Source organism: Capra hircus, chromosome 2 (assembly GCF_001704415.2).
Source record: "Capra hircus breed San Clemente chromosome 2, ASM170441v1, whole genome shotgun sequence".
Lineage (NCBI taxonomy): Eukaryota > Metazoa > Chordata > Mammalia > Artiodactyla > Bovidae > Capra > Capra hircus.
In genome coordinates this window covers 868,484-891,042 of record NC_030809.1, presented here as the reverse complement: position 1 = coordinate 891,042, position 22,559 = coordinate 868,484, and the positions used below count along the sequence as shown (strand labels likewise).

General features: G+C 55.3%; 1 protein-coding gene across 1 annotated transcript in view; it reads right to left on the bottom strand.

Moving 5' to 3' along the window:
• The window catches only part of PADI4 (peptidyl arginine deiminase 4), a 32,945-nt gene extending 11,730 nt beyond the window's left edge, over positions 1 to 21,215 (bottom strand). The window contains exons 1-10 of the mRNA XM_018054703.1: positions 21,082 to 21,215; positions 15,575 to 15,755; positions 13,379 to 13,445; positions 11,798 to 11,865; positions 9,842 to 9,956; positions 8,307 to 8,432; positions 6,300 to 6,478; positions 6,038 to 6,141; positions 5,027 to 5,138; positions 2,798 to 2,905 (exon numbers count right to left, since the gene is read on the bottom strand). Coding sequence (XP_017910192.1) covers positions 2,798 to 2,905; positions 5,027 to 5,138; positions 6,038 to 6,141; positions 6,300 to 6,478; positions 8,307 to 8,432; positions 9,842 to 9,956; positions 11,798 to 11,865; positions 13,379 to 13,445; positions 15,575 to 15,755; positions 21,082 to 21,173 — 1,152 coding nt within the window. The 5' untranslated portion in view covers positions 21,174 to 21,215. The remainder of the gene's footprint in view (positions 1 to 2,797; positions 2,906 to 5,026; positions 5,139 to 6,037; positions 6,142 to 6,299; positions 6,479 to 8,306; positions 8,433 to 9,841; positions 9,957 to 11,797; positions 11,866 to 13,378; positions 13,446 to 15,574; positions 15,756 to 21,081) is intronic.

The following is a 22,559-nucleotide window of genomic DNA, read 5'->3' as shown; positions in this document are numbered from 1 at the left end:
CGTGAAATTCTAGATATTCAAGCTGGATTTAGAAAAGGCAGAGGAACCAGAGATCAATTTGCCAACATCCACTGGATCATAGAAAAAGCAAGAGAGTTCCAGAAAAACATCTGCTTCTGTTTTATTGACTATGCTAAAGCCTTTGACTGTGTGGATCACAATAAACTGTGGAAAATTCTGAAAGAGATGGGAATACCAGACCACCTTACGTGCCTTCTGAGAAATCCGTATGCAGGTGAAGAAGCAACAGTTAGAACTGGACATGGAACAACAGACTGGTTCCAAATAGGAAAAGGAGTACGTCAAGGCTGTATATTGTCACCCTGCTTATTTAACTTCTATGCAGAGTACATCATGAGAAACGCTGGACTGGAAGAAACACAAGCTGGAATCAAGATTGCCGGGAGAAATATCAATCACCTCAGATATGCAGATGACACCACCCTTATGGCAGAAAGTGAAGAGGAACTAAAAAGCCTCTTGATGAAAGTGAAAGACGAGAGTGAAAGAGTTGGCTTAAAGCTCAACATTCAGAAAACGAAGATCATGGCATCTGATCCCATCACTTCATGGGAAATAGATGGGGAAACAGTGGAAACAGTGTCAGACTTTATTTTCTTGGGCTTCAAAATCACCGCAGATGGTGATTGCAGCCATGAAATTAAAAGACGCTTGCTCCTTGGAAGAAAAGTTATGACCAACCTAGACAGCATATTGAAAAGCAGAGACATTACTTTGCCAACAAAGGTCCATCTAGTCAAAGCTATGGTTTCTCCAGTGGTCATGTATGGATGTGAGAGTTGGACTATAAAGAAAGCTGAGTGCGGAAAAATTGCTGCTTTTGAACTGTGGTGTTGGAGCAGACTCTTGAGAGTCCCTTGGACTGCAAGGAGATCCAACCAGTCCATCCTAAAGGAAATCAGTCCTGAATACTCATTGGAAGGACTGATGCTAAAGCTGAAACTCCAATACTCTGGCCACCTGACATGAAGAACTGACTCATTTGAAAAGGCCCTGATGCTGGGGAAGATTGCAGGTGGGAGGAGAAGGGGGCAACAGAGGATGAGACGGTTGGATGGCATCACCAACTCGATGGACATGAATTTGAGCAAACTCCGGGTGTTGGTGAAGAACAGGCAAGCCAGGTGTGGTGCCGTCCATGGGGATATAAAGAGTTGGACACGACTGAGCGACTGAACTGAACCAAATGGCAGAGACGTCATGACCCCAACTAAATCCCTGCGCCGGCAGCACGCAGCACGGGAGAGCCAGTGAGTTAAACTCAGGTCTCCTTTCAAAGCCTCCCGCGTGGGCAAGGTCAGCCCCTCGCCCTTTGGGGAACAGAATGCTGCTTGGACAGCCGTTCACCGAAGTGCAGCTCGCACCTCACACTCCCTCCTCCGTCTTCTCTGGGTGCCTGAGGTCAGGGGGCTGTCAGGGCTCAGAGCACAGGCCTGGGGCTCTCTGAGAAAGCAGGGGCAGGGTGCTCATGGCCTGCTTTGAGTTCCAGCTTAACTGTCTTTTTGTGTGACCTCAAGAAAGCCGCTTCACCTTTTGAGCCTCAGTTTCTCCATCTATGAAATGGGCCTAGTGGTAGCACCTACTATTAGAGGTTGTCAGACAGATTACGTGAGCTCATGTCGGCATTCAGCACTGTGAGTGCCACAGGACGTGAGCCCCAGATGTGACCGTTATTACAGTTGTTACCGTTTTCATTATTCTGTGCTGAGTTTGCAGGAAGCGACCCAGTTAGTCAAGCATGACTCAATGCTACGCTCTCACCTGACCCCCTAAACACATGTGGAGACCTTGGCTGATAAAGTCACACCGAGGAAATGACCACTCTGGTCCTGAACAGCCTGCGTGTCCCGAGGGGAGCCCCTGAAAGTCACACTCCCACCCAAAAGACAGAGCCTCCAGCTGGATGCTGAGGAAGGTTCTGGTCCGGGCCCTACTCCCACCTTGCAGAACAGCATCTTTTTTTCTTTTGGCTACACCACAGGGCATGAGGGATCCTAGTTCCCTGGCCGGGGGTTGAACCTGTGCCCTGAACAGTGGAAGTGCAGAGTCCTAACCGCCGGACACCAGCGAGGCCCCACGAGCATCTGCAGTGGAACGAGAGTGCCCACGCCCGACCTGCACGCTCAGCAGGGCTTTCCTGAGGGACAGCTCGAGCTCACAGCCAGAAAGGGCTTTGGGAAAGGCAAGACCATATCTCATCACATAACAGAAATATCCCAGGAGGAGGCTTTCTGAAGATTCAGGGGCTAAGACTCCGCGGTTCCAACACACGGAGTGCAGGTTTAATCCCTGGTGAGGGAACTAAGATCCCACATGTCAAGCCACGCAGCTGAAAAAGAAAGTTAACATAAAATAGTAACTTTAAAAAGGGCTCCCCTGGCGGCTCAGCAGTAAAGAACCCGCCTCCAGTGCAGGAGACTCGGGTTTGATCCCTGGGTTGGGAAGATCCCCTGGAGGAAGACACGACAGCCCACTCCAGTATTCTGGCCTGGAGAATCCCACGGACCGAGGAGCCTGGCTGTCTACAGCCCAGGGCGTTGCAAAGAGTTGGACACGACTGAGTATGCACACACACAGAGAAACGCAAACTTAAAAACAAAGATAGCGACGGATAGACGGATAATTTAAAAAAAACTGCCCCTCCACCTGTGCGACAGCTGCTCGGCGTCCTGCGGCCCCACGCGCCTGCGGGTGCTCGGTGTGGGGCGGGGGATGGAAGCCAGGAAGGAGGCGGGAGCCGGGCGTGCACGCCGCGCCCAACCCGTGCGGCACGTACCAGCATGCACTTGATGGGGAAGTCCTTCAGGCCTCTGTTCCTCGGGGAGTCAAAGACCACGGGCAGCGTCCTGTGTGGGGCTTGGGTGTAGCCAATCTCCATCTCGTCCTATGCAGAGAGAGGGGCAGGGAGGCTGTCACACCTGCTCCCGACGCCTGGCGCAGGGATGGGGGCTGGAGAACCATCTGCTCTCTCTCCCCGTGGGGTCAAGGGCAAATGCACTGGGTTATTCAACCCCAGAAGAGGGGCTCTGGGAAAGCAGAGCTTACTGTCCTGTGCTTAAATCCACGTGCAGAGGAATCAACCCAGGTGCCCTTCACTCTTGCTCCTGGTGGGTGCCAGGGACCCATGGTGTACCAGCCACGGGCCCTGAGCTTGAGGGGCGACCCAAGAGCTGGGCGTTCAGCACCCAGAGCTAGGAGGGGAGGGAGGTGAGATGTCCATGGGAACACAGAGGGGGCCTCCCAACGCAGCTGGGATGGCGCAGGGGAGACTTCCTAAAGAGGTTCTAGTGTGGTACAGGAACTCTACTCAGCTCCATGACGACCCAGATGGGAAGAGAGCCTGAGAAAGCGTAGGTACACGTGTATGTGTGCCTTCCCTGTGGCTCAGCTGGTAAAGGATCTGCCCGCCGCGCAGGAGACCCCGGTTCCCTTCCTGGGTCGGGAAGAGCCCTGGAGGAGGGATGGGCTGCCCACTGCAGTATTCTTGGGCTTCCCTGTGGCTCTGGTAAAGGATCCGCCTGCAATGTGGGAGACCTGGGTTTGATCCCTGGGTCGGGAAGATCCCCTGGAGGGGCGGATGGCGACCCACTCCAGTATCCTTGTCTGGAGAATCCCATGGACAGAGGAGCCTGGCAGGCTACAGTCCAAGGGGCTGCAAAGGGTCAGACACGCCTGAGCGACTGAGCGCAGCGCAGCACGGGCACAGCTGATTCACTTTGCCGAGGAGCAGAGACTAACAGCGCTGTGAAGCACCGGTTCCCTAACGCAAATGAATAATGAAAGCGAAGTGAGAGCCGCTCAGTCATGTCCGACTCTGGGACCCCATGGACTACTCAGTCCATGGGATTCTCCAGGCCAGAACACCGGAGTGGGTAGCCTTTCCCTTCTCCAAGGGGTTTTCCCAACCCAGGGATCGAACCCAGATCTCGCACATTGCAGGTGGATTCTTTACCAGCTGGGCCACAAGGGAAGCCCACAAATGCATAATAATAATAAGAGTGCTGCTGAGCTGGAGCCTGGAGGACAGACGTAATCCTGCCCCAAAAGAGGGCGGGTAAGGCCCAGCTGAGCCCCTGGGACAGAGACGGGAGGGCGCAGATTGGATCGGGTGCACAGCTGGCCTGCATTCCAGCCGGCAGGCGTGACGTTGGCCATAAAACACTATTAGGCTGAACCATCTTGGAGGTTCACACTGCCATTCCCTGAGATGAAAAATGGTGACGTTCCAGCCATTTCATCTAGTTTGCTCTAACACAGGTGGAATGATAGGAAAGGCAGAGAGGGTATTATCTGGGGGTTGTGTGTGTGTGTCTCAGCTGCTTCAGTCGCGTCCGATTCTTTGCAACCCCGTGGACTATAGCCCTTCAGGCTCCTCAGTCCATGGGATTCTCCAGGCAAGAATACTGGAGTGGGTTGTCATTTCCTCCTCCAGGGGCTCTTCCTGACCCAGGGATCCTTGTGACCCAGGCATCCAACCCGGGTCTTCTGCATTGCTGTCAGATTCTTTACCGTCTGAGCCACCAGGGAGGCCACATTTGGGGGTTAGAAAGGAGTGCTGATCCAGGGTGGCGGACGTGGGGCAACTGGATCGGAGGTAGCTGAGGGGGGAGATGGGCGCCTCGGAAGACGCTGGAGCAGGGCTGTGGCCTGGCCTGGGGGCCGAGCCCGGGGCGGCCTGCCTGGAGGCAGGGCTGCTGGAGCAGCCGCTGGAGCCCCAGCCCCCGAGCTTTGCAGCATTTGTTCAGTTTCCTGAGGTCGTCTGAGAGTTTTCAAGCAGGAATGAGGTCATCTCGGTGACACGGCTAGCAGGCCGTTTAAATGTCAGCAGGGTCGCTTTCCTGAGCCTCCCCCGTCTGCGGGGACCCTGGGAGGCTCTTAACTCCTCGCCGGCCGAGGAAGGGTGGCCAGCGGGGTGCGGGCCAAGCCGGTGGAGTCGGGGCCTTGTGCCCCTTGACCCTCGGGGTGTGCCTCCCGCGCCCAGCCCGCCTGCCCCGAGGGCACACACCTGCATCCACCGGTCATTCACACTCTCGTCCTGCGCACAGACGGTCAGCTTGCACTTGGCTTTTTTGGCCAGCGCGGTCAGTGACATCAGGAAGTCCTCATTTTCAAATAACCTAGAAAGATCAGGAAGAAAGAAAAGGTCCTCGGGGCCCCTGATTCCACACCCAGCGGCCTTGGCTGGGCTCTGAGGAGGCGGGCTGGACTAAGGGCGGAGCAGGCGCAGGAGCTGAGGCCAGGACACAGGACAGGACCCCCGTGGTGGGTGCTTCGAGACCCCTGGAGCCCGATGGAGACCCCCGCTTGCCCCGTCTGTCTGCTCTGAGCATGCTGTTTCCCTGAGCTCTGCTGACAACCCAGGAGGGGACCAGCAGGCACCCTTCCAGCGAGCAGAAGGCAGAGCCTGGAGGTGAGCGTCAAGGTCACGCCACGTGCTTTCAGGTCCAGGCCTTGCTGGCTTCCAGGCTGCGTCCTGACCACTAGGTTACACTCGCAGCCCTCCTTCCCCCAGATGGCAGGAAGGGGACGGGGGAAGGCCCCCCGGGGCCCTGCGTGGTTATCAGGGGCTCCCTGGCCGCGGGATGGACGCCCAGGGCCCCCTGCCGCGTGCCCTGCCCCAGGATAGAGAACGCGAGCTCAGAGGTTGGTCAGGAACGGGCGTTGGAAATGAGTGCCCGGGGTTCCGCGTGCAGGGCCGCCCTCGTGGGAGCCCGGAGGCCTCGCCCGGAGGACCAGAGCTCTCATCTTCCGGGTCTGGCGAAGTCCAAAGGCCCCCAGGCGCTAAAGCCACCCTCAGGATGCTCGGGGCGGAGAGCGACAGGGAAACAGCGCCCACGATGACTTCCCTGTCCGCTTGGGGCGCCAAACAAGCCCCGCCCTCAGCCGGCGCAGCGGGAGCACCCCTCCCCCATCCACGCTGCGAGGCACAAAGCCCCCCGGGGTCCTGCTCCAGGGTCTCCCTGGGGGGGTGTGTGTGTGTGTCTGGGCCCTGCCCCGGCCCTCCAGGGCCCCTCACCTGCACACGTACACCTCCTTCGGGGGCTGGGTGTTGGGGGTCATGATCCAGGGGGCCACACGGAAGACCACGCTGTCCTGGAAAAGCAGGCTTTGGGGGAGCTCCTGCGGCGGGGGGGAGGGCGAGAGAGGGGCTGTGAGAGCAGCCAGGGGCACGGGGAGCCCCTCCCGAGCTGGGCCGGGGCCTGGAAGCCCAGCTCCGCCCCCAGCACCTCCCCGCCACGCCCCCCACCCCGCCCCCGCCAACCCCCAACCGGGCCTACCGGGTTGGACGCGTCCAGCAGGGAGAGGTGGAGGGAAACGAGCCCCGGGAAGCTGGCGTCGGGGAAGGCCAGGCCCTCCACGTAGAAGCGCGTGCTGCGCCGGCCGCCCGGGAGCTCCAGCAGGTGAGACGGGCGCTCCGGCCCCAGGACCGCGCTGTACCGGGAGGGCTGCCGGCCCCCTGGGAGCGAGCAGGGGGTCAGCGCTGCGTCCCTGTCTCTGAGGAGCCTGAGCCCCTCCTCAGGGGGAGAGGGCTGAGCCTCAGCCGCGACATCACCGAATGGAGGCCCAGGACCGGCGTGATGGGGTGCCTGAGTCCCACCCAGTGCTACAGAAAGCCCAGCATACGTGGTAGTCCGCTCTTGCTCTCGTCCACTCCCTGCCTTTCACCTGCTCGCAGCTGACCCCGAAGGATCAGGGAGACAGTCTTTGTCCTTGGCGGCACGGAGCACACGGTCTACTGGATAAGTGCGTCCATGTTAAGTCACTCCAGTCAGATCTGACTCTTTGCGACCCTATGGACCCTAGCCCAGCAGGCTTCTCAGTCCGTGAGATTCTCCAGGCAAGAATACTGGCTGGGCTGCTGTGTCCTCCTCCAGGGGAGCTTCCCCATCCAGGGATCGAACCCGTGTCTCTTATGTCTCCTGCATCGGCAGGGGGGTTCTTCACCACCAGCGCCACAGCAGGGAGAAGAAATGACAGTCAAAATCTCAGACAGCAATGAGTGCTGGAGAGTCAGGGAGGGCTTCCTGGAGGAGGTGATGCTTCCACAGAGGCAAGGAAAAGACAGTCAAAATCATAGACAGCAATGAGTGCTGGAGGGTCAGGGAGGGCTTCCTGGAGGGGGTGATACCTCCACAGAGGCAAGGAGTTGGTTTGTGGCCAAACCAATGTCAGTCTAATCCCTGCGGTCTGAATGGAAGTAAGTCAGGTCTGCTCCTCAGCACAGCCCTCATAGGCCCCCCACCCGGTACAGACGAGAAGCTGCAGTCACTTCCTGCCTCTGTGACTGGCCCCTCCCCTCTGGCCTCTCTGCTCGGCCTGTTCACCCTCGTAAACCTTGCCTGGTGCTCTCAGCACACCGGCCCCCCTGCATCCTCGAACCGTGGGCACAGCCCACCTCAGGGCCTTTGCACCCGCGGTCCCCCCTGCCCCAGAGTGCCCTACCCCTGATGTTCCTCCGTCTCCCAGTGCTCAGCGACCTTCTGGGGGGCCTCCCCGACCGCCCTCTCCCCCTCCCCTGCTGCACCCTTCTCTGCAAGGACACATTTAGCGCCTTCTGGGGCTGCAGGCAACGACCTTTCACGTATCATCACCCCCATCCCGCCGAGGGCAGAGACTTTGCTAAGTTCTTTGCTCTGTCCCCTGTGCCTAGAGCCGACCTAGCGCGGACGGCAGGGGCCCCTGAGCCACCGAGAAGCTGCTGCTTCTGACCAGCAGATTGTTGAACAAACAATTGCACGTTACAGGTGTTATGTGCAGTCAGCTTGGATTCAACATCCCCTGTGGGGACTTCTCCGGCAGCCCCATGAGTAAGACGCCGCACCTCCACCACAGGGGGCGGGGGTTTAGTCCCTGCTTGGGGAACTAGGGTCTTGCATGCCACACGCTGTGGCCAAAAAAAAAAAAAAGGAAAACAAACAAAAACCCCAATTGCTTTCAGAAACAAGAGCAAAACAGCTCCTGCAAATGAGTCTTCTGTGTGTGTGTGCATGTGTGTGAGAGAGAGAAGAGCCGGACACACACGATCAGCTTCGGCAGTGCTTGGGAGGGACGGCGGGCCCTTCTCTGCGCTCGCCCGGCACCAGACCCCGTCTGTTGCCTGGGTCTTGTCTGTGCCCTTTCTGTGCCCATCTGTTCAAAGAGGCCCTCCAGCTCGCTCCCTGTTGCCTCCTCGATTCTTAGAACCTGGCACGGGGGAGGTGCTCGGGAATTTTCCCCAAGGAGGGTGTGGAGAGGCTGAGTCCCTTTGGGGGGGGGCGGTGAGGTGACAGCCAGAGGTGACTCACCATTGTCTTGAAACACCCTGACTTTGTCCATCTCAGATTTGGCCACGTGGAGCACCAGCTGGTGCTTGCTGAAAAAGTCCTCGGGGGTCTTGGTGCTCAGGATCACCAGGGACAGGTCCTCCAGGTCTGGAGAGAGAAGGGCATGGCTGAGACGTCAGCCCCTGAGACCACCCTCCCCCCAAGACCACCCTTCATCTCGTCACCTGGCTTTATTTTCTTTACGCTCTTTTCAGTTTTTAAGTGATATTTTTCAAGTGACATTTTTCATTTTAGAATTAAAGCAAATCAGGGTTTGGACATGACCTCTCCCACCAGGATGAGCTTAGGATGTTAGCTTGGCGAGGCAGAAACCACATCTGTCTTGCATGTTGCTTTGCTCTCAGCTCTGAGAAGCGTCCAGACCAATGCCTAGCACGAGACAGATGCTCAGTAATTGTTTGTGGACTGAATGAGTGGAGAAGCTTCTCCCCGGGGCCCGCGAGGGAGATGAACCAGCCTGAATGGTGGCTGGCAAAGACGTGGGGAGAGCAGAGCCGGACAAGAGTCGCGTGGTTAAGGGCGCTGGAGTGGGCGGGGCGTGAGCCCTGGGTCTGTGGGAGCTTGGGGAGTCGTTTCCTCTCTCCACGCCTCTGCATCCTTGTCAGCACGCAGGGCTAGGCACAGAGCCCGCGCGGAAAGGGTGCAGTCACAGGCGCAAAGCCCGAATTATAGCACCTTGCATCCTGGGAGGGTCCATACAGGTACGTGTGTGCCAGGCGCCATGGAGACGCTGCTCCCTGGCATCAGGACACGCCAACTGCCCGCAACTTCAAACTGCATCCAGCTAGGCCATTCTAGCAACTCCCGCAGGAAGGCAGTAGCTGCTGCCCTGGCCAAATGACCTCACTCCCTGGGCGCCCTCCTCCAGTGCACCTGGGCCGTGCGTCTCCCATCCTGGCCACCACTCGGAGGTGTGCCAGCAGGGCTCCTAAACCTGCCCCGGTGCCAGGATGCCCGGGCTCAAATCCTGAGCCACACGCTTACTGGCTGTGTGACCCGGAGCAAATTGCTTAACTTCCTGTACTTCAGTTTTCCCATCTGTAAAGTGGGGATGAGAACCATACATACTTCTGAAGGATCAATTGAACTAATAGTTCTGAACTGGTTGGAGCAGTGCCCAGTCTGGCCAGGGCTCAGAGTCGCTCTGACCTGAGTTTGGGGCTCTAGTCAGGCTTTTGTCTTAAATTATTTGGGGCCCCAGGCTTGAGCTGAGAGCGGAAGTTTGCATTAGGCAACAGGCTGGAGATGGAAACGGTCCTGGAGGAGGCGCTGGGACGCTCGGCCTCGCTCCCAGCCCTCCCCTGGCTGCTGTGTGACCTTGGGCGGGTCACTTGCCCTCTCAGGACCCTTGTTCATTCCTTCACCTATGTAACCCGTGTGCTAACAAGAGCATGCTTCCAATAAGCCTGATTTCTGAGGACTGTTGCCAGGCTCAGGACGAAAGGCTTTACAAAAAGACAAAAACCCTATTTCCGCTAGATCTTGGGGGTCTTTACCGTTGTCGTCAAGCTGCTCATCCTGGTAGTCCACGGCAGAAGAGTTGGGGTTGTCTCTGTCACAGTTCACCAGCAGGATGGCGCCCTGCCCACGGGGGCCCCAGGTCCAGGCCCTCTGTGGACCCAGCAGAGACGGGCACACTTAGGAGCGCGTGTGCCCCTTCCGCTCCTGGGGAAGCCCGCCGCCTTGCCTGGCACCTCGCAGTCTCGAGTGGTTTACACACCTCGCTCCCGCATCAGGTAGTGTTCTGGTCCCGAGAGTGGACTTTTGCCTCCCCCCAAAGTCATAAGCAAACTCAGTTCATCCATTTTAAAAACGGAGCCCAAGGGACCTCCCTGGTGGTTCAGTGGCTAAGACTTTGCCTCCCGGTGCCGGGGGTGTGGGTTTGATCCCTTAAGGAGGGGCTAAGACCCCACAGGCCTCGTGGCCAAAAAAGTCAAAACGTTAAACAGAAGCAATACTGTAACACACTCGATAAAGACTTTTAAAAGATCCACATAAATACATCTTTAAAAATTTTTAAAAAATGAAGTTAGGAGGCCAAGACAGTAAAACTGATTTCAACAGCTTTTAAAAACTGTTGGATTGGCAAACCAAACTGAGCTAAACGTTTGTGTCAAGATTCGAATCTAAATAGTTCCTCTTGAGAGAACTCTTAATTAACTCTTTCCTGAAAGTGTGGGCACTATTCTCAGCAGCTGGCTGCTATCTCTGCGAAGATGAAAGCAAATGGAGCGCCCCTCCCATCAAGGATCTAAACAGTGACGCCATCCTCTGTTTGTAGCAGAGCGTTCTGCCCCAGGGGATGACTGCAATTTGGGAAAGACAGGAGGGCGGCTTCCCCTCCCAGAGCTGCAGCTCCCCCTTCACTGCTGACCGATCCCACAAGGGGACCTTCACTTTTGACAGGTCCTGTCACCCTTAAGTGCGCACCAGCATGTGGGGATTGCCCTGATGCTCCAGTGAATAGGTCTCGGCATTTCCACTGCCTGGGGCAGGGAAACTAAGATCTTGCAAGCTGAGCAGCGTGACCAAAAAAAATTTAATTGGTTAATTAAAGTCCAGATCAGCATAAAAATGTGCAGGCAGCTTTGGGGCTTCAGGGACACCACGAGGTTTATCCTGAGGTTTAAGGCAACTCGTCACCTGTGTATTCCACCACCCTACATTTCTGCAGCCTACACTCCCTGCCCCACCCACCCGCTTCCCTCCGCCACCCACTGCCTCTTTTCTCTATTATTCCCCCCGTGTGAACCTTGCCCACCAGTCGCTCAACTCTAGCATAGGGCATGCTACGAGGCACGTTGTTGCTGTTTACTTGCTCAGTCGTGTCCGACTCTTTGTGACCCCATGGACTGCAGCCCGCCAGGCTCCTCTGTCCGTGGGATTTTCCAGGCAAGAATGCTGGAGTGGGTTGCCGTGCCCTCCTCCAGGGGATCTTCCTGACCCAGGGATTGAACCCCCATCTCTTATGTCTCCTGCGTTGGCGGGTGGATTCATTAATACCAGGAAGTCCCACGTGCGGGATCTTAGTTCTCCAGCTGGCGATTGAACCTAGGACCCCTGCAGTGGAAGCGTGGAGTCCTAGCTACTGGGCCATGAGGGAATTCTCCACAGCCTAGATTTTGGGGCCAGGGTCCTGACCTGCCTGCAAATTTTCTCTGCTGTGCATGAACTGGGTGAATCTGGCTTTTGGTTTGAGGGATGACAGGTTCTCTGAATATACAATCATGAAAATGTAGTTTTGTAGACTCGATGGGGCCTATATAAACCAAAGCAATAATGGTATTGGCGGTTTTAATTTTCTTTTTCTCCCTAAACTTGTATTTCTTGGCCTATTAACATGGATATATGAAACACACTGCTGTTCATCCCATCACCACCAGGGGGCGTGTAAGGCGAGCCCAGCAGAGTCAGGACCATTCAGGGCCAGGTTGAGGTCAAGCTGTGCGTACCTGGTCCTTCACGCTGCCCGTGGGCTTCATTTTGCCAGTGCGGCTGATGTCTGCACTCAAGGAGATTTCTGAAATCCCAGCAAATAAGAGGAGAGGGTTGGTGAGGATACCAGACCAAGGGTGGGGCACTTGGTCTGGCCCCAGATGGACAGTCCTTTCCCCAGGAGGTGTACCTGCACGAAGGATTTTTTGCCTCCCCTTCAGAGGAGACACAGGATGTAAGACTCCCCATGTCCCCTGAGAAGTCTGGCTGCAATTCAGGCAGAAGAGCAGGGGCTCCTGACCACAGGCATCCTCCTTGGGTGGGAGGCCATGCCACAACCGGGACGCCAACCAGACCCTGTGTGTCTGCCCCGTGCGCTCCCACCCCAGGGCTTCAGAAAGAGTTCCCAGCCACCCCAACGGGTGTATGAGGCAAAGCTCCTGCAAGGACACCTTGCCCCCTCACAGAAGCCTCTGGCCCACCTTCAGCACCCGGTGAGCTTGCAGCAGGGGGCACAGTGGTTGCTTCGGTCCCACCTGACTTTCTGATCTGTGTGCCGTGGGACAAATCACAGCCTCAGACATACCTGCTCTGTCCACACGGCACGGGTGAGAAAGCATATGCCTTCCCCTCACCAGAACACTCGGCAACGTGACCATTCCAGTGACAACTGTGCGGTGACCTTATGAGGTCACAGAATGAGATTGGCCTGGATGACCTTGTAAACACACACACGGCCGTGAGTCAATGTTGGGCCAGAGTGCACAGCACTCGCTGGCCAGAGCGCCCTGGCTCCCTGGCTAACCAGCTGTGTGGTCTCGGGCAAGTCTCTATACCTCTTGTACCTCAGTTTCCTCACCTGTAAAATGGGATGATAGTGGCAATTTCACTGGACTGTTGTAAAGCTTAAATGTAAAGCCTTGGCACTCTGTCCAGCATAGAGTAAGTGCTAGATAATAATAATAAAATTATTAAAATGTGTTTTAGTGAAATAATGAATGGAATTTATTTATATTCATATTTATTAATGAAATAAATAAATGACATTTACTATGAAATAAATGAATGAAACCTTCATATGCTGTTCATATATTTAATGTACATTTACATAATGCTGGTATTATGATATTATTGTCCAATATGAAGGCAAGTTCAAACATACTTTATTTGAAGAAGAATACTAAATAAATCTGAGTACAGATCACTGACATGGCAAAAATGGTGAAGGTGGGATGAAAATCATTTGGGGGATACTGGTCTACGTTATTGTATAAGACAGTATTATCATCTATTTTTCTCATGAATATTTGAGGTTTCAAAAAGGTATAGAGACTCATATGTCAAAAATCCACATGCCCTTCCTAAGCTGGGAAATAAAACACTGACGTGTGATTGAACCTCCCTGCAAACGCCTGCCTCCAGCTGTGTTTGTGGCTCACTGCCTGGGGAAGGAATGTTTACGAGCGACCAGATGTGTGGCTGTCTAGAAATGTTTCTTTTCTCCACTTGGTCTCGAGTAAGCGTCGGGGTGTAGTCTCTCCTGCGCGGGGTGTGTGGAGGGGAGGGGGCTGAGCTCCGAGCTGCTGGGCATCACTTACCGACCCCAGTGACGTAGAGCAGGGCTTCAACCGGGGTGGGCGCGGGTCCATGGTACGAAATCCGAACCTGCGGAACAGGAGCGAACCCGAATGACGTCCTTAGTCACTCAACAGACACCAAACGGCCTGCTACGTGCCGGCTCGGAGCGGGGTGCCGAGGAGACGAGGAAGGGGCTCCCAGCCTGTTGGGAACGCCCCGGCGCATGGCGCTGGAGGGGCAGTAACACCCCCAAGTGACTGTGATGCGTAGAAGGGGGTCCTTCGGGAGCCGGGGCCCGGGGCTTGGTCTGCCTGCCTGGTGTCGGGGAGGCACCCTTTGAGGGGGTCCAGCAGGGACCGCAGGAGTCCAGCGGTTGGGGGTGTGATGGGAGAGGCGTGAGAGGGAGGCTGGGGTGACAGCCGCGGGGAACGCTGGCCAGCAGGGGCAGGGAGGAGGCCTGAGGAAGCAGACTGGGAAAGGCTGGGCCCCAGCCTCCAGGGACCGGGGAGCAGGGGCTTTGAGCAGGGCTGGCCTCTTCAGGGCAGATGCCGTTGAGACAGAGAAACACCAGCCCCCGTCTCCCAAGGCTCCAAGTCCAGGGAGAACCCATCCGATGGGCCCCGTCTGGCCGAGCATCAGGAACCACGCTCCCAAGCAAGAGGGTGGAGGGGAGTTCCCCAGAGCAAAACCCAAGAGCTGCCCCCAGAGGAAGCAGAGCTCCTGGGGGCCACACTGAGGCGTCTGGACCTGCCCTGTGGATGGCGGGCACCCAGAGAAATGTCGCAGCTGCCGTCACCTTGCGTCTAAACCGTCTACCTCCTGACCGGTCGCCCTGCCTAGATCTAATCGACTCACTCACTGCAGCCAGTGGGTCTTACCAATGTACGTTTACGGTCTCGCTGCTCCTGCATGAAAGGTTCCTGTTGGCTTCCTATTGCCCCAAGAGAAAGAGGTCCCGGATGCCAACCCTCTCACACTGGCTCCCTCTCTCCCCGCTCCTTCCTCTCCATACAAGCCTTCTCAGCTTCCCCGACACGCATCTCACCCTCTCTCATCCACAGTGCGCACCGAGGCCACATCCTCTATGTTGAGCTCTAGCTCTTTACCCCTCTTAAATAGGTCATTCACAGCACCCTTCAGCTTGCCGCTTCTTCCAGGAAGCGTCCCCTGATTACTCACTCGCTGAGCAGCTTTGATGCCCAAGGTCTGTGTTCCTACAACAAGAAACAACTTTCTGCCCCCGGGGAGAGACCGTTTGACCTCCCCTGCTGGGAACAAGTGGTTATTGGCCCAGATCTGTGTGTGAGAACCTCCGGAGGGCCCTGATTATCCATCTATAGTCAATGTGAGTACAGCGGGTTAAACGGTGATTCCCCAAAAGACATGTCCACCTCCCATCCCTGGATCCTGTGAATGTGACCCCCATGTGGGGGGAAAAAAAAAGATGTTTGCGGATGTAATTAAGGACCTTGAGATCATCCTGTGTCATCCAGACAGGCCTTGAGTCCAGTGACAAGCGTCCTGCCAAGGAGGCAGAGAGGGACTGAGAAGGAGGGGCGGGCCCCGGGGGCAGAGACTGGAGCCACGTGGCCATCAGTCCCGGGATCCCGCAGCCAGCAGCAGCGGGAAGAGGCAAAGAACTGATTCCAAAGAACACGGTCCTGCTGACACCTTGATTTCAGACTTCTGTCCTCCAGAAACGTGAGAGAACAGGTTTCTGTTGCTTTAAAACCGTGGCCCTGTGTTACAGCAAGCAGCCTAAGAAGCTAAGTGCAAGGCCAGGGCCAGTTTCCCGGGCTGCCCGACCGTGCGCCTCCCAGCAGACACCCCGTTCCTAGCCGTTCATATTGTCTGACGCTCTCGCCCATGGGCTGTGAGCACCTTAGGGGCTGCGATCTCACCTTCTTGCTCGTTAAAATCTTCAGGGTCTGACAGTGCCCGGCACAGAGAAGGCGATTATTAAACATTTGCTGGATGAATAAATTTAATCAAAACCCTGACCTCCGTGAGCCCCCGACATCTCGATGTGAGGATGGTACGGGGGGAACAAGCTATCATGAGTTCTGTTGGAGACAAGCAGGCTCTGAGAGTGGGGAGACCGCGGGTCGATGCTGGACAGGCCGACCTGTTAGGACCTGCTGACCCTGGACGGGCTGAGGGGTGGGCCTGTCGGGACCTGCTGGCCGCCCCGCCTCCCGGCCCCGCGCTGCCCTCACCTGCTGGTCCCCTGTGCTCTCGCTGGCCACACTCAGCTTCAGGCTCACGTCCAGGCCGGGCTCCAGGGGCCACTGGGACGAGCCTGTGGGACTCTTCTTGGATGGAGGCCTGTGGGCGACCTTCACGACCACTCCTGGGGAGGCGGTGATGCTGAAGGATGTGGAGCCCTTGGGGGCAGAGCTGTGGAGGAGACAGAGGGGGAAGACAGACGGAGGCGGTGAGGCGGAGCCCAGCCTGCTGCAGCCGGCCCCAGGGCTTCTCCCTTGCCGCCAGTGCAGACACCACAAGGCAGGCAGACTGACCCTGACCAGTGGTAATAAGGAGGTTTTCAGGAGGCAGCGGGCTTCCCTGGGGGCGCAGTGGTAAAGAACCTGCCTGCCAACGCTGAGACATAAGCGACGCGAGGTTGGTCCCTGGGTCGGGAAGATGCCCTGGAGGAGGGCGTGGCAGCCCCCTCCAGTGTTCCTGCCTGGAGAATCCCATGGACAGAGGGGCCTGGTGGGCTACAGTCCACGGGGCCACAGAGAGTTGGACACGGCTGAGCGGCTTAGCACGCACGCACGCCTGCAGGAGACAGTGAGGAGCAGAAAGGAAACCCCTGACCCGGAGGACTGATTCTTGAACTGGGAAGCAGCATACCAAGGCACACGCACGGGTGTGTGCGGAGAGTGAGGCGCACACCCCGAGGTCTGCACACAGACGTGCACACATGGGGCTGTGCACACGTGAAGAATCACACGAGCTTCTGTTTCTGGAGTCGTGGCAGGCCGTGCTCTAGAAAGCAGCTGGCTCGTGGTTAGAGCACAGTCTCGTTTAAACACTTATTCAGTTTCTTTGTGTGGCTGCTTTGGGGCTAGTTGTGGCCCTCAGGCTCAGGAGGCTCAGCGTATGGGACTTTAGTTCCCAGACCTGGGATCGAACTTGCGTCCCCTGCATTGCAAGGTGGGTTCTCCACCACTGGACCACCAGGGAAGTTCTTAGAATGTGCTCTTTGATGCGCTGCTGAGATACGGGAAGTGACAGGAGTTGTCAGTGGCTCCCTTCTGTATGTACACATGCACACTTGTGTACGCCCGCAGACGAGCGCACCTCACCGCACTGAAGAGAACCAAAGACAAACAGATCTTACAGGTTTCCGGAAAGAAGAAAAGTCCGGTCGCCCATTAAGGAATAATCAGTTCAGTTCAGTTCAGTTGCTCCGTCCTGTCCGACTCTTCACGACCCCATGAATCGCAGCACGCCAGGCCTCCCTGTCCATCACCATCTCCCGGAGTCCATTCAGACTTGTGTCCATTGAGTCCATGAGGCCATCCAGCCATCTCATCCTCGGTCGTCGCCTTCTCCTCCTGCCCCCAATCCCTCCCAGCATCAGAGTCTTTTCCAATGAGTCAACTCTTTGCATGAGGTGGCCAAAGTACTGGAGTTTCAGCCTCAGCATCAGTCCCTCCAATGAACACCCAGGACTGGTCTCCTTCATAATGGACTGGTTGGATCTCCTTGCAGTCCAAGGGACTCTCAAGAGTCTTCTCCAACACCACACTTCAAAAGCATCAATTCTTCGGCGCTCAGCCTTCTTCACAGTCCAAATCTCACATCAATACGTGACCAGTGGAAAAACCATATCCTTGACTAGATGGACTTTAGTCGGCAAAGTAATGTCTCTGCTTTTGAATATGCTATCTAGGTTGGTCATAACTTTTCTTCCAAGGAGTAAGCGTCTTTTAATTTCATGGCTGTAATCACCATCTGCAGTGATTCTGGAGCCCACAAAAATAAAGTCTGACACTGGTTCCACTGTTTCCCCATCTATTTGCCATGAAGTGATGGGACCAGATGCCATGATCTTCGTTTTCTGAATGTTGAGCTTTAAGCCAACTTTTTCACTCTCCTCTTTCACTTTCATCAAGAGGCTTTTTAGCTCCTCTTCACTTTCTGCCATAAGGGTGGTGTCATCTGCATATCTGAGGTTATTGAGATTTCTCCTGGCAATCTTGATTCCAGCTTGTGCTTCTTCCAGCCCAGTGTTTCTCATGGTGTACTCTGCATATAAGTTAAATAAGCAGGGTGACAATATACAGCCTTGACGTACTCCTTTTCCTGTTTGGAACCAGTCTGTTGTTCCATGTCCAGTTCTGACTGTTGCTTCCTGGCCTGCATACAGATTTCTCAAGAGGCAGGTTAGGTGGTCTGGTAGTTCCATCTCTTTCAGAATTTTCCACAGTTTATTGTGATCCACACAGTCAAAGGCTTTGGCATAGTCAATAAAGCAGAAATAGATGTTTTTCTGGAACTCTCTTGCTTTTTTTATGATCCAGTGGATGTTGGCAATTTGATCTCTGGTTCCTCTGCCTTTTCTAAAACCAGCTTGAACATCAGAAAGTTCACGGTTCAGGTATTGCTGAAGCCTGGCTTGGAGAATTTTGAGCATTACTTTATTAGCATGTGAGATGAGTGCAATTGTGCGGTAAAGTTTGAGCATTCTTTGGCATTGCCTTTCTTTGGGATTGGAATGAAAACTGACCTTTTCCAGTCCTGTGGCCACTGCTGAGTTTTCCAAATTTGCTGGCATATTGAGTGCAGCACTTTCACAGCATCATCTTTCAGGATTTGAAACAGCTCAATTGAAATTCCATCACCTCCACTAGCTTTGTTCATAGTGATGCTTTCTAAGGCCCACTTGACTTCACATTCCAAGATGTCTGGCTCTAGATGAGTGATCACACCACCGTGATTATCCGGGTCATGAAGATCCTTTTTGCACAGTTCTTCTGTGTATTCTTGCCACCTCTTCTTAATATCTTCTGCTTCTGTTAGGTCCATACCATTTCTGTCCTTTATCGAGCCCATCTTTGCATGAAATGTTCCCTTGGTATCTCTAATTTTCTTGAAGAGATCTCTAGTCTTTCCCATTCTGTTCTTTTCCTCTATTTCTTTGCACTGATCACTGAAGAAGGCTTTCTTATCTCTCCTTGCTATTCTTTGGAACTCTGCATTCAGATGCTTATATCTTTCCTTTTCTCCTTGTCTTTTCGCCTCTCTTCTTTTCACAGCTATTAGTAAGGCCTCCCCAGACAGCCATTTTGCTTTTTTGCCTTTCTTTTCCATGGGGATGGTCTTGATCCCTGTCTCCTGTACAATGTCACGAACCTCAGTCCATAGTTCATCAGGCACTCTATCTATCAGATCTAGTCATTTAAATCTATTTCTCACTTCCACTGTATAATCATAAGGGATTTGATTTAGGTCATACCTGAATGGTCTAGCGGTTTTCCCTACTTTCTTCAGTTTCAGTCTGAATTTGGTAATAAGGAGTTCATGATCTGAGCCACAGACAGCTCCCAGTCTTGTTTTTGTTGACTGTATAGAGCTTCTCCATCTTTGGCTGCATAGAATATAATCAGTCTGATTTCGGTGTTGACCTTCTGGTGATGTCCATGTGTAGAGTCTTCTCTTGTGTTGTTGGAAGAGGGTGTTTGCTATGACCAGTGCATTTTCTTGGCAAAACTCTATTAGTCTTTGCCCTGCTTCATAATTAGATTGCAAGTAGACTTCTCAACAACAGTAATGAAATCCAGAAGACAGTTAAATAACATCTTCAAAGTATCTTGAAAAAATAGCCGTTAACTTTTATTTGTGTACATAAAGTTATATTTTAATAAAAACGTTTTCAGATGAAGAACTGGCATTTTAATTTAAAACCAATGCATTTTCACCAAAACAACTCCTGAAGATACACTTTAAGAAGTTTGCCTTAAGAAGAAGACATCCAATGTCAGAAGCATCTGGATGCAAGGAAGAATGGTGAGCAGATAAAACGGTAAATACTTTGGTTAATCCGAAGAGTCTTGTCTGTATTTTAGAAGTTTATAAAAATATCAAAATTGTGACATTAAGAAAAAGCGGCAGAGTGTAGGTTGGGAGGGGTAATGAGAGGTAAAATATTCCGAGGTGCTTGATTGAAGAGAGGGTTAAGGTAGTGTTTAACCCCTGGTGGCTCAGGTGGTAAACAATCTGCTTGCAAAGTGGGAGACCCAGGTTTCATCCCTGAGCTGGGAAGATCTCCTGGAGGAGGGCATAGCAACCCACTCCAGTACTCTTGCCTGGAGAACCCCATGGACAGAGGAGCCTGGTGGGGTACAGGCCACGGGGCGGCAAAGGGTCGGACACGACTGAGCAGCTTTTACTTTCAACATTTTATTATTAAAATGTAAAGGTATTCACCGGAAGACTAGAAACAAAGTCCATAAATTTCCATACATGGAGAAAATGCAATAATTTTTTAAGAGAACAGGAAAATTTCCTTCAAAAAGGCAAGTACAGAGAGCAATGGACAACAGAAAGGTAACTGGTAAAAACAAGCTTCCTCTTCTGTAAAATGGGGACAGCGCTGCCTTCCTCACGGGGGGTTGACTGAGCTGTGTGTGCCAAGCGTGACGTGAGTGTCACCGTGACCGTGTGAGCCAGCGGGGCTGGAACCCCGGGCTCGATGGACAGACTGCCCTGGCGCAGGGTGGCCCGGATGATGGTGGGCCTCCTCCCCCCTCAGTCCTTACCCTCTCGGCCTCCTGCCAGCCTCCGTGTCCCCAGGAGGCCCCAGACACTTCCTGCGGTTTGCTGCCCCGCTTCAGGAGGCAAGCGACACTCAAGGAAGTGTGCCAAGCTGTCCTCTGGGCGCTCTTCTAGAAGCACAGCTGCTCACCTGTGGCGGCGGAAGCTGGAGGCTGGCACCGTGCCCACCGACAACGGCAACGGCCCAGCCTTGCCCACCACGAGCAGCTTAGACCTCCCTGTTTAGCTAGAGCCTGGCACGGGGCTTGGCTGCAACAGGGGTTCAGTTAGCATTTGTTGAAGGAATGAATGGACAGAAGAACCACCACCAGGGCAGGCCCAGCACTGTAGTAAGTGCACAACAGACATTCTCAAGGTTTCCACACTTAATCCCTGCAAGCACCCTACAAAGTGGGTATAATCCCCATTTCACAGATGAAGAAACTGAGGCTCAGCTGCCCAGGGCATCTCAGCTAACCAATAGCAGGGCCGGGCCTCCGCCTCCGCCGCTCCATGCCAGAACCTGTCTCATCATGCCCGCGCTATTGCACACCCACGGAGGGAGGCTTGACTGAGCAGCGCAGGGCAGCCCAGCGCAAGGGGAGCTGGGCCGGGGCTGTGAGATTCGGAGGCCAGACTCATTCCCAGGATCCACGCACTGTGCGACCTTGGGCGAGTCACAGGACCTCTCTGCGCTTCACGGCCTCAAGTGTGAGAGGATGTGGTCCTGCTTGCCCTACCAGGTTTCCTGTGCGGTGAGGCCCTGGGGAAGCCCCGCTCGTCTGTGGCGATGAGCCGCTGCCTTGAGTCCAGGGGAGTCCTGGGGCCACTTGGATCTCGGCCCTCCGGCTTCTCCCTGGCAGTGGCCGCCGCTTGAGCCAAACCCCTCGTGTGGCAGCAGAAGGCGTTCACCCACAGCCCCAGAGCTGCCCGTGGCCCCAGAACGTCCCCTGCTCACCTGTAGACATCCAGCTGCGACTCGGTGCCCAGCACACACACGGCCTGGGTGGGCTGCCCCGGGGCCACATGGACCACCGTGCCCCAGGCCATCGCTGGCCTGTGCGTCCCTGCGGCTGCAGGAGGCCCCGGGGCTGCTGCTTTTATCTGCCCAGCGCCCAGAGGAGGCCGTGAGTCAGCGCCTGCGGTTTGTGGCTCAGCCCTTCCTCCCCCGGGGCCGGCGGTGTCTCCCCGGCCCCTCCTCTGTCCTGGAGCTGCCCCCAGGCCCGGGACCCAGTTTGGCGCTGATGCCAGGACTGGTGGCAGGCTGGTTCGGTCAGCGTCCTGGCAAGAGCTGAGGGTTTCGGAAGCCTGCGAGCGGGGGTGCGGGTCTGAGGTCTCATCCCGCCACCCCATCCCCTCCTGGAGCCACGGACACCTGGGTCCATCCAGACAGGGTATCAGAGAGGAGAAGGCGAGGCTGAGGTCACAGGCCGGGCGACACCTTCAAAGAGGAGCCAGGGAAGACAAAAGCGTGTATGAACGCACGTGTACGGAATCTGGGGAAATGGGACTGAGGAGCCTGTTTGCAGGGCGGGAATAGAGGCGCGGACCTGGAGGACCGACGTGTGGACACAGCGGAGGAAGGGGCGTGGGGGCGAGCTGAGAGAGTAAGACTGACGCACACGCGGCCGTGTGTGGAGCGGACGGCGAGTGGGAGCCGCTGCACCCCGCAGGGGGCTCGGCTCGGCGCTCTGCGAGGGCCTGGGCGTGGGGCCAGGGGCAAGCAGGAGGAGGCTCCAGAGGGAGGGGGGGTGTGTAGCCGATGCTCTTCGCTGTACCGCAGACACTAACACAACTTTGTAAAGCCATTATACTCTGATTAAAAATAAACAACAAGATAAAAGGGACTAAAGAAGAAAAGCCTGACCAGGTTTGGGACAAGTCACCCCAGGCTGGGTCACCCCCGCGACGGCTGTCTCCTGGGGTTTCTCCTGGGTGTGCGGGGCATCTTTCTCTGGCCTTCGCGTGGGAAACTCCCTAAGGCGAGCTTGTGAGATGGGTTCTGCTGTGATTCCCTCATTTCACCCTCACAGAGGCTCTCTGGGGTCGGCGCCATTATCATCCCCATTTTCCAGAGGAAGAAACCGAGTCACGGACAGATTTCACGGCTAGAAAGCGGCAGAGCCAGGGTGTGAGCCGAAGGCACCCTGCCCCGGGCCAACATTCACCGCCTGCCCGTCCAGGTGAGGAGTGGCGGGACAGGCCCCAGAGCCAACACCCAGAGGAGGCCTGCTCGGGGATCTGGAGCAGCAGAGCCTCTACTGGAGCCTATGGGTCTGCAGTGGCGTCTGGGTTCTGCTGAGCCGCGAGGTGAGCCGGTCATGCAGATGCGCGCCGCCAGTCCTCTTCGGACGGTCGTTACAGAGTGCTAAGTCGAGCTCCCTGTACACATAGTGGGTTCTGCTACACGCGGGTCCTCATTATTAATAGTTCCCT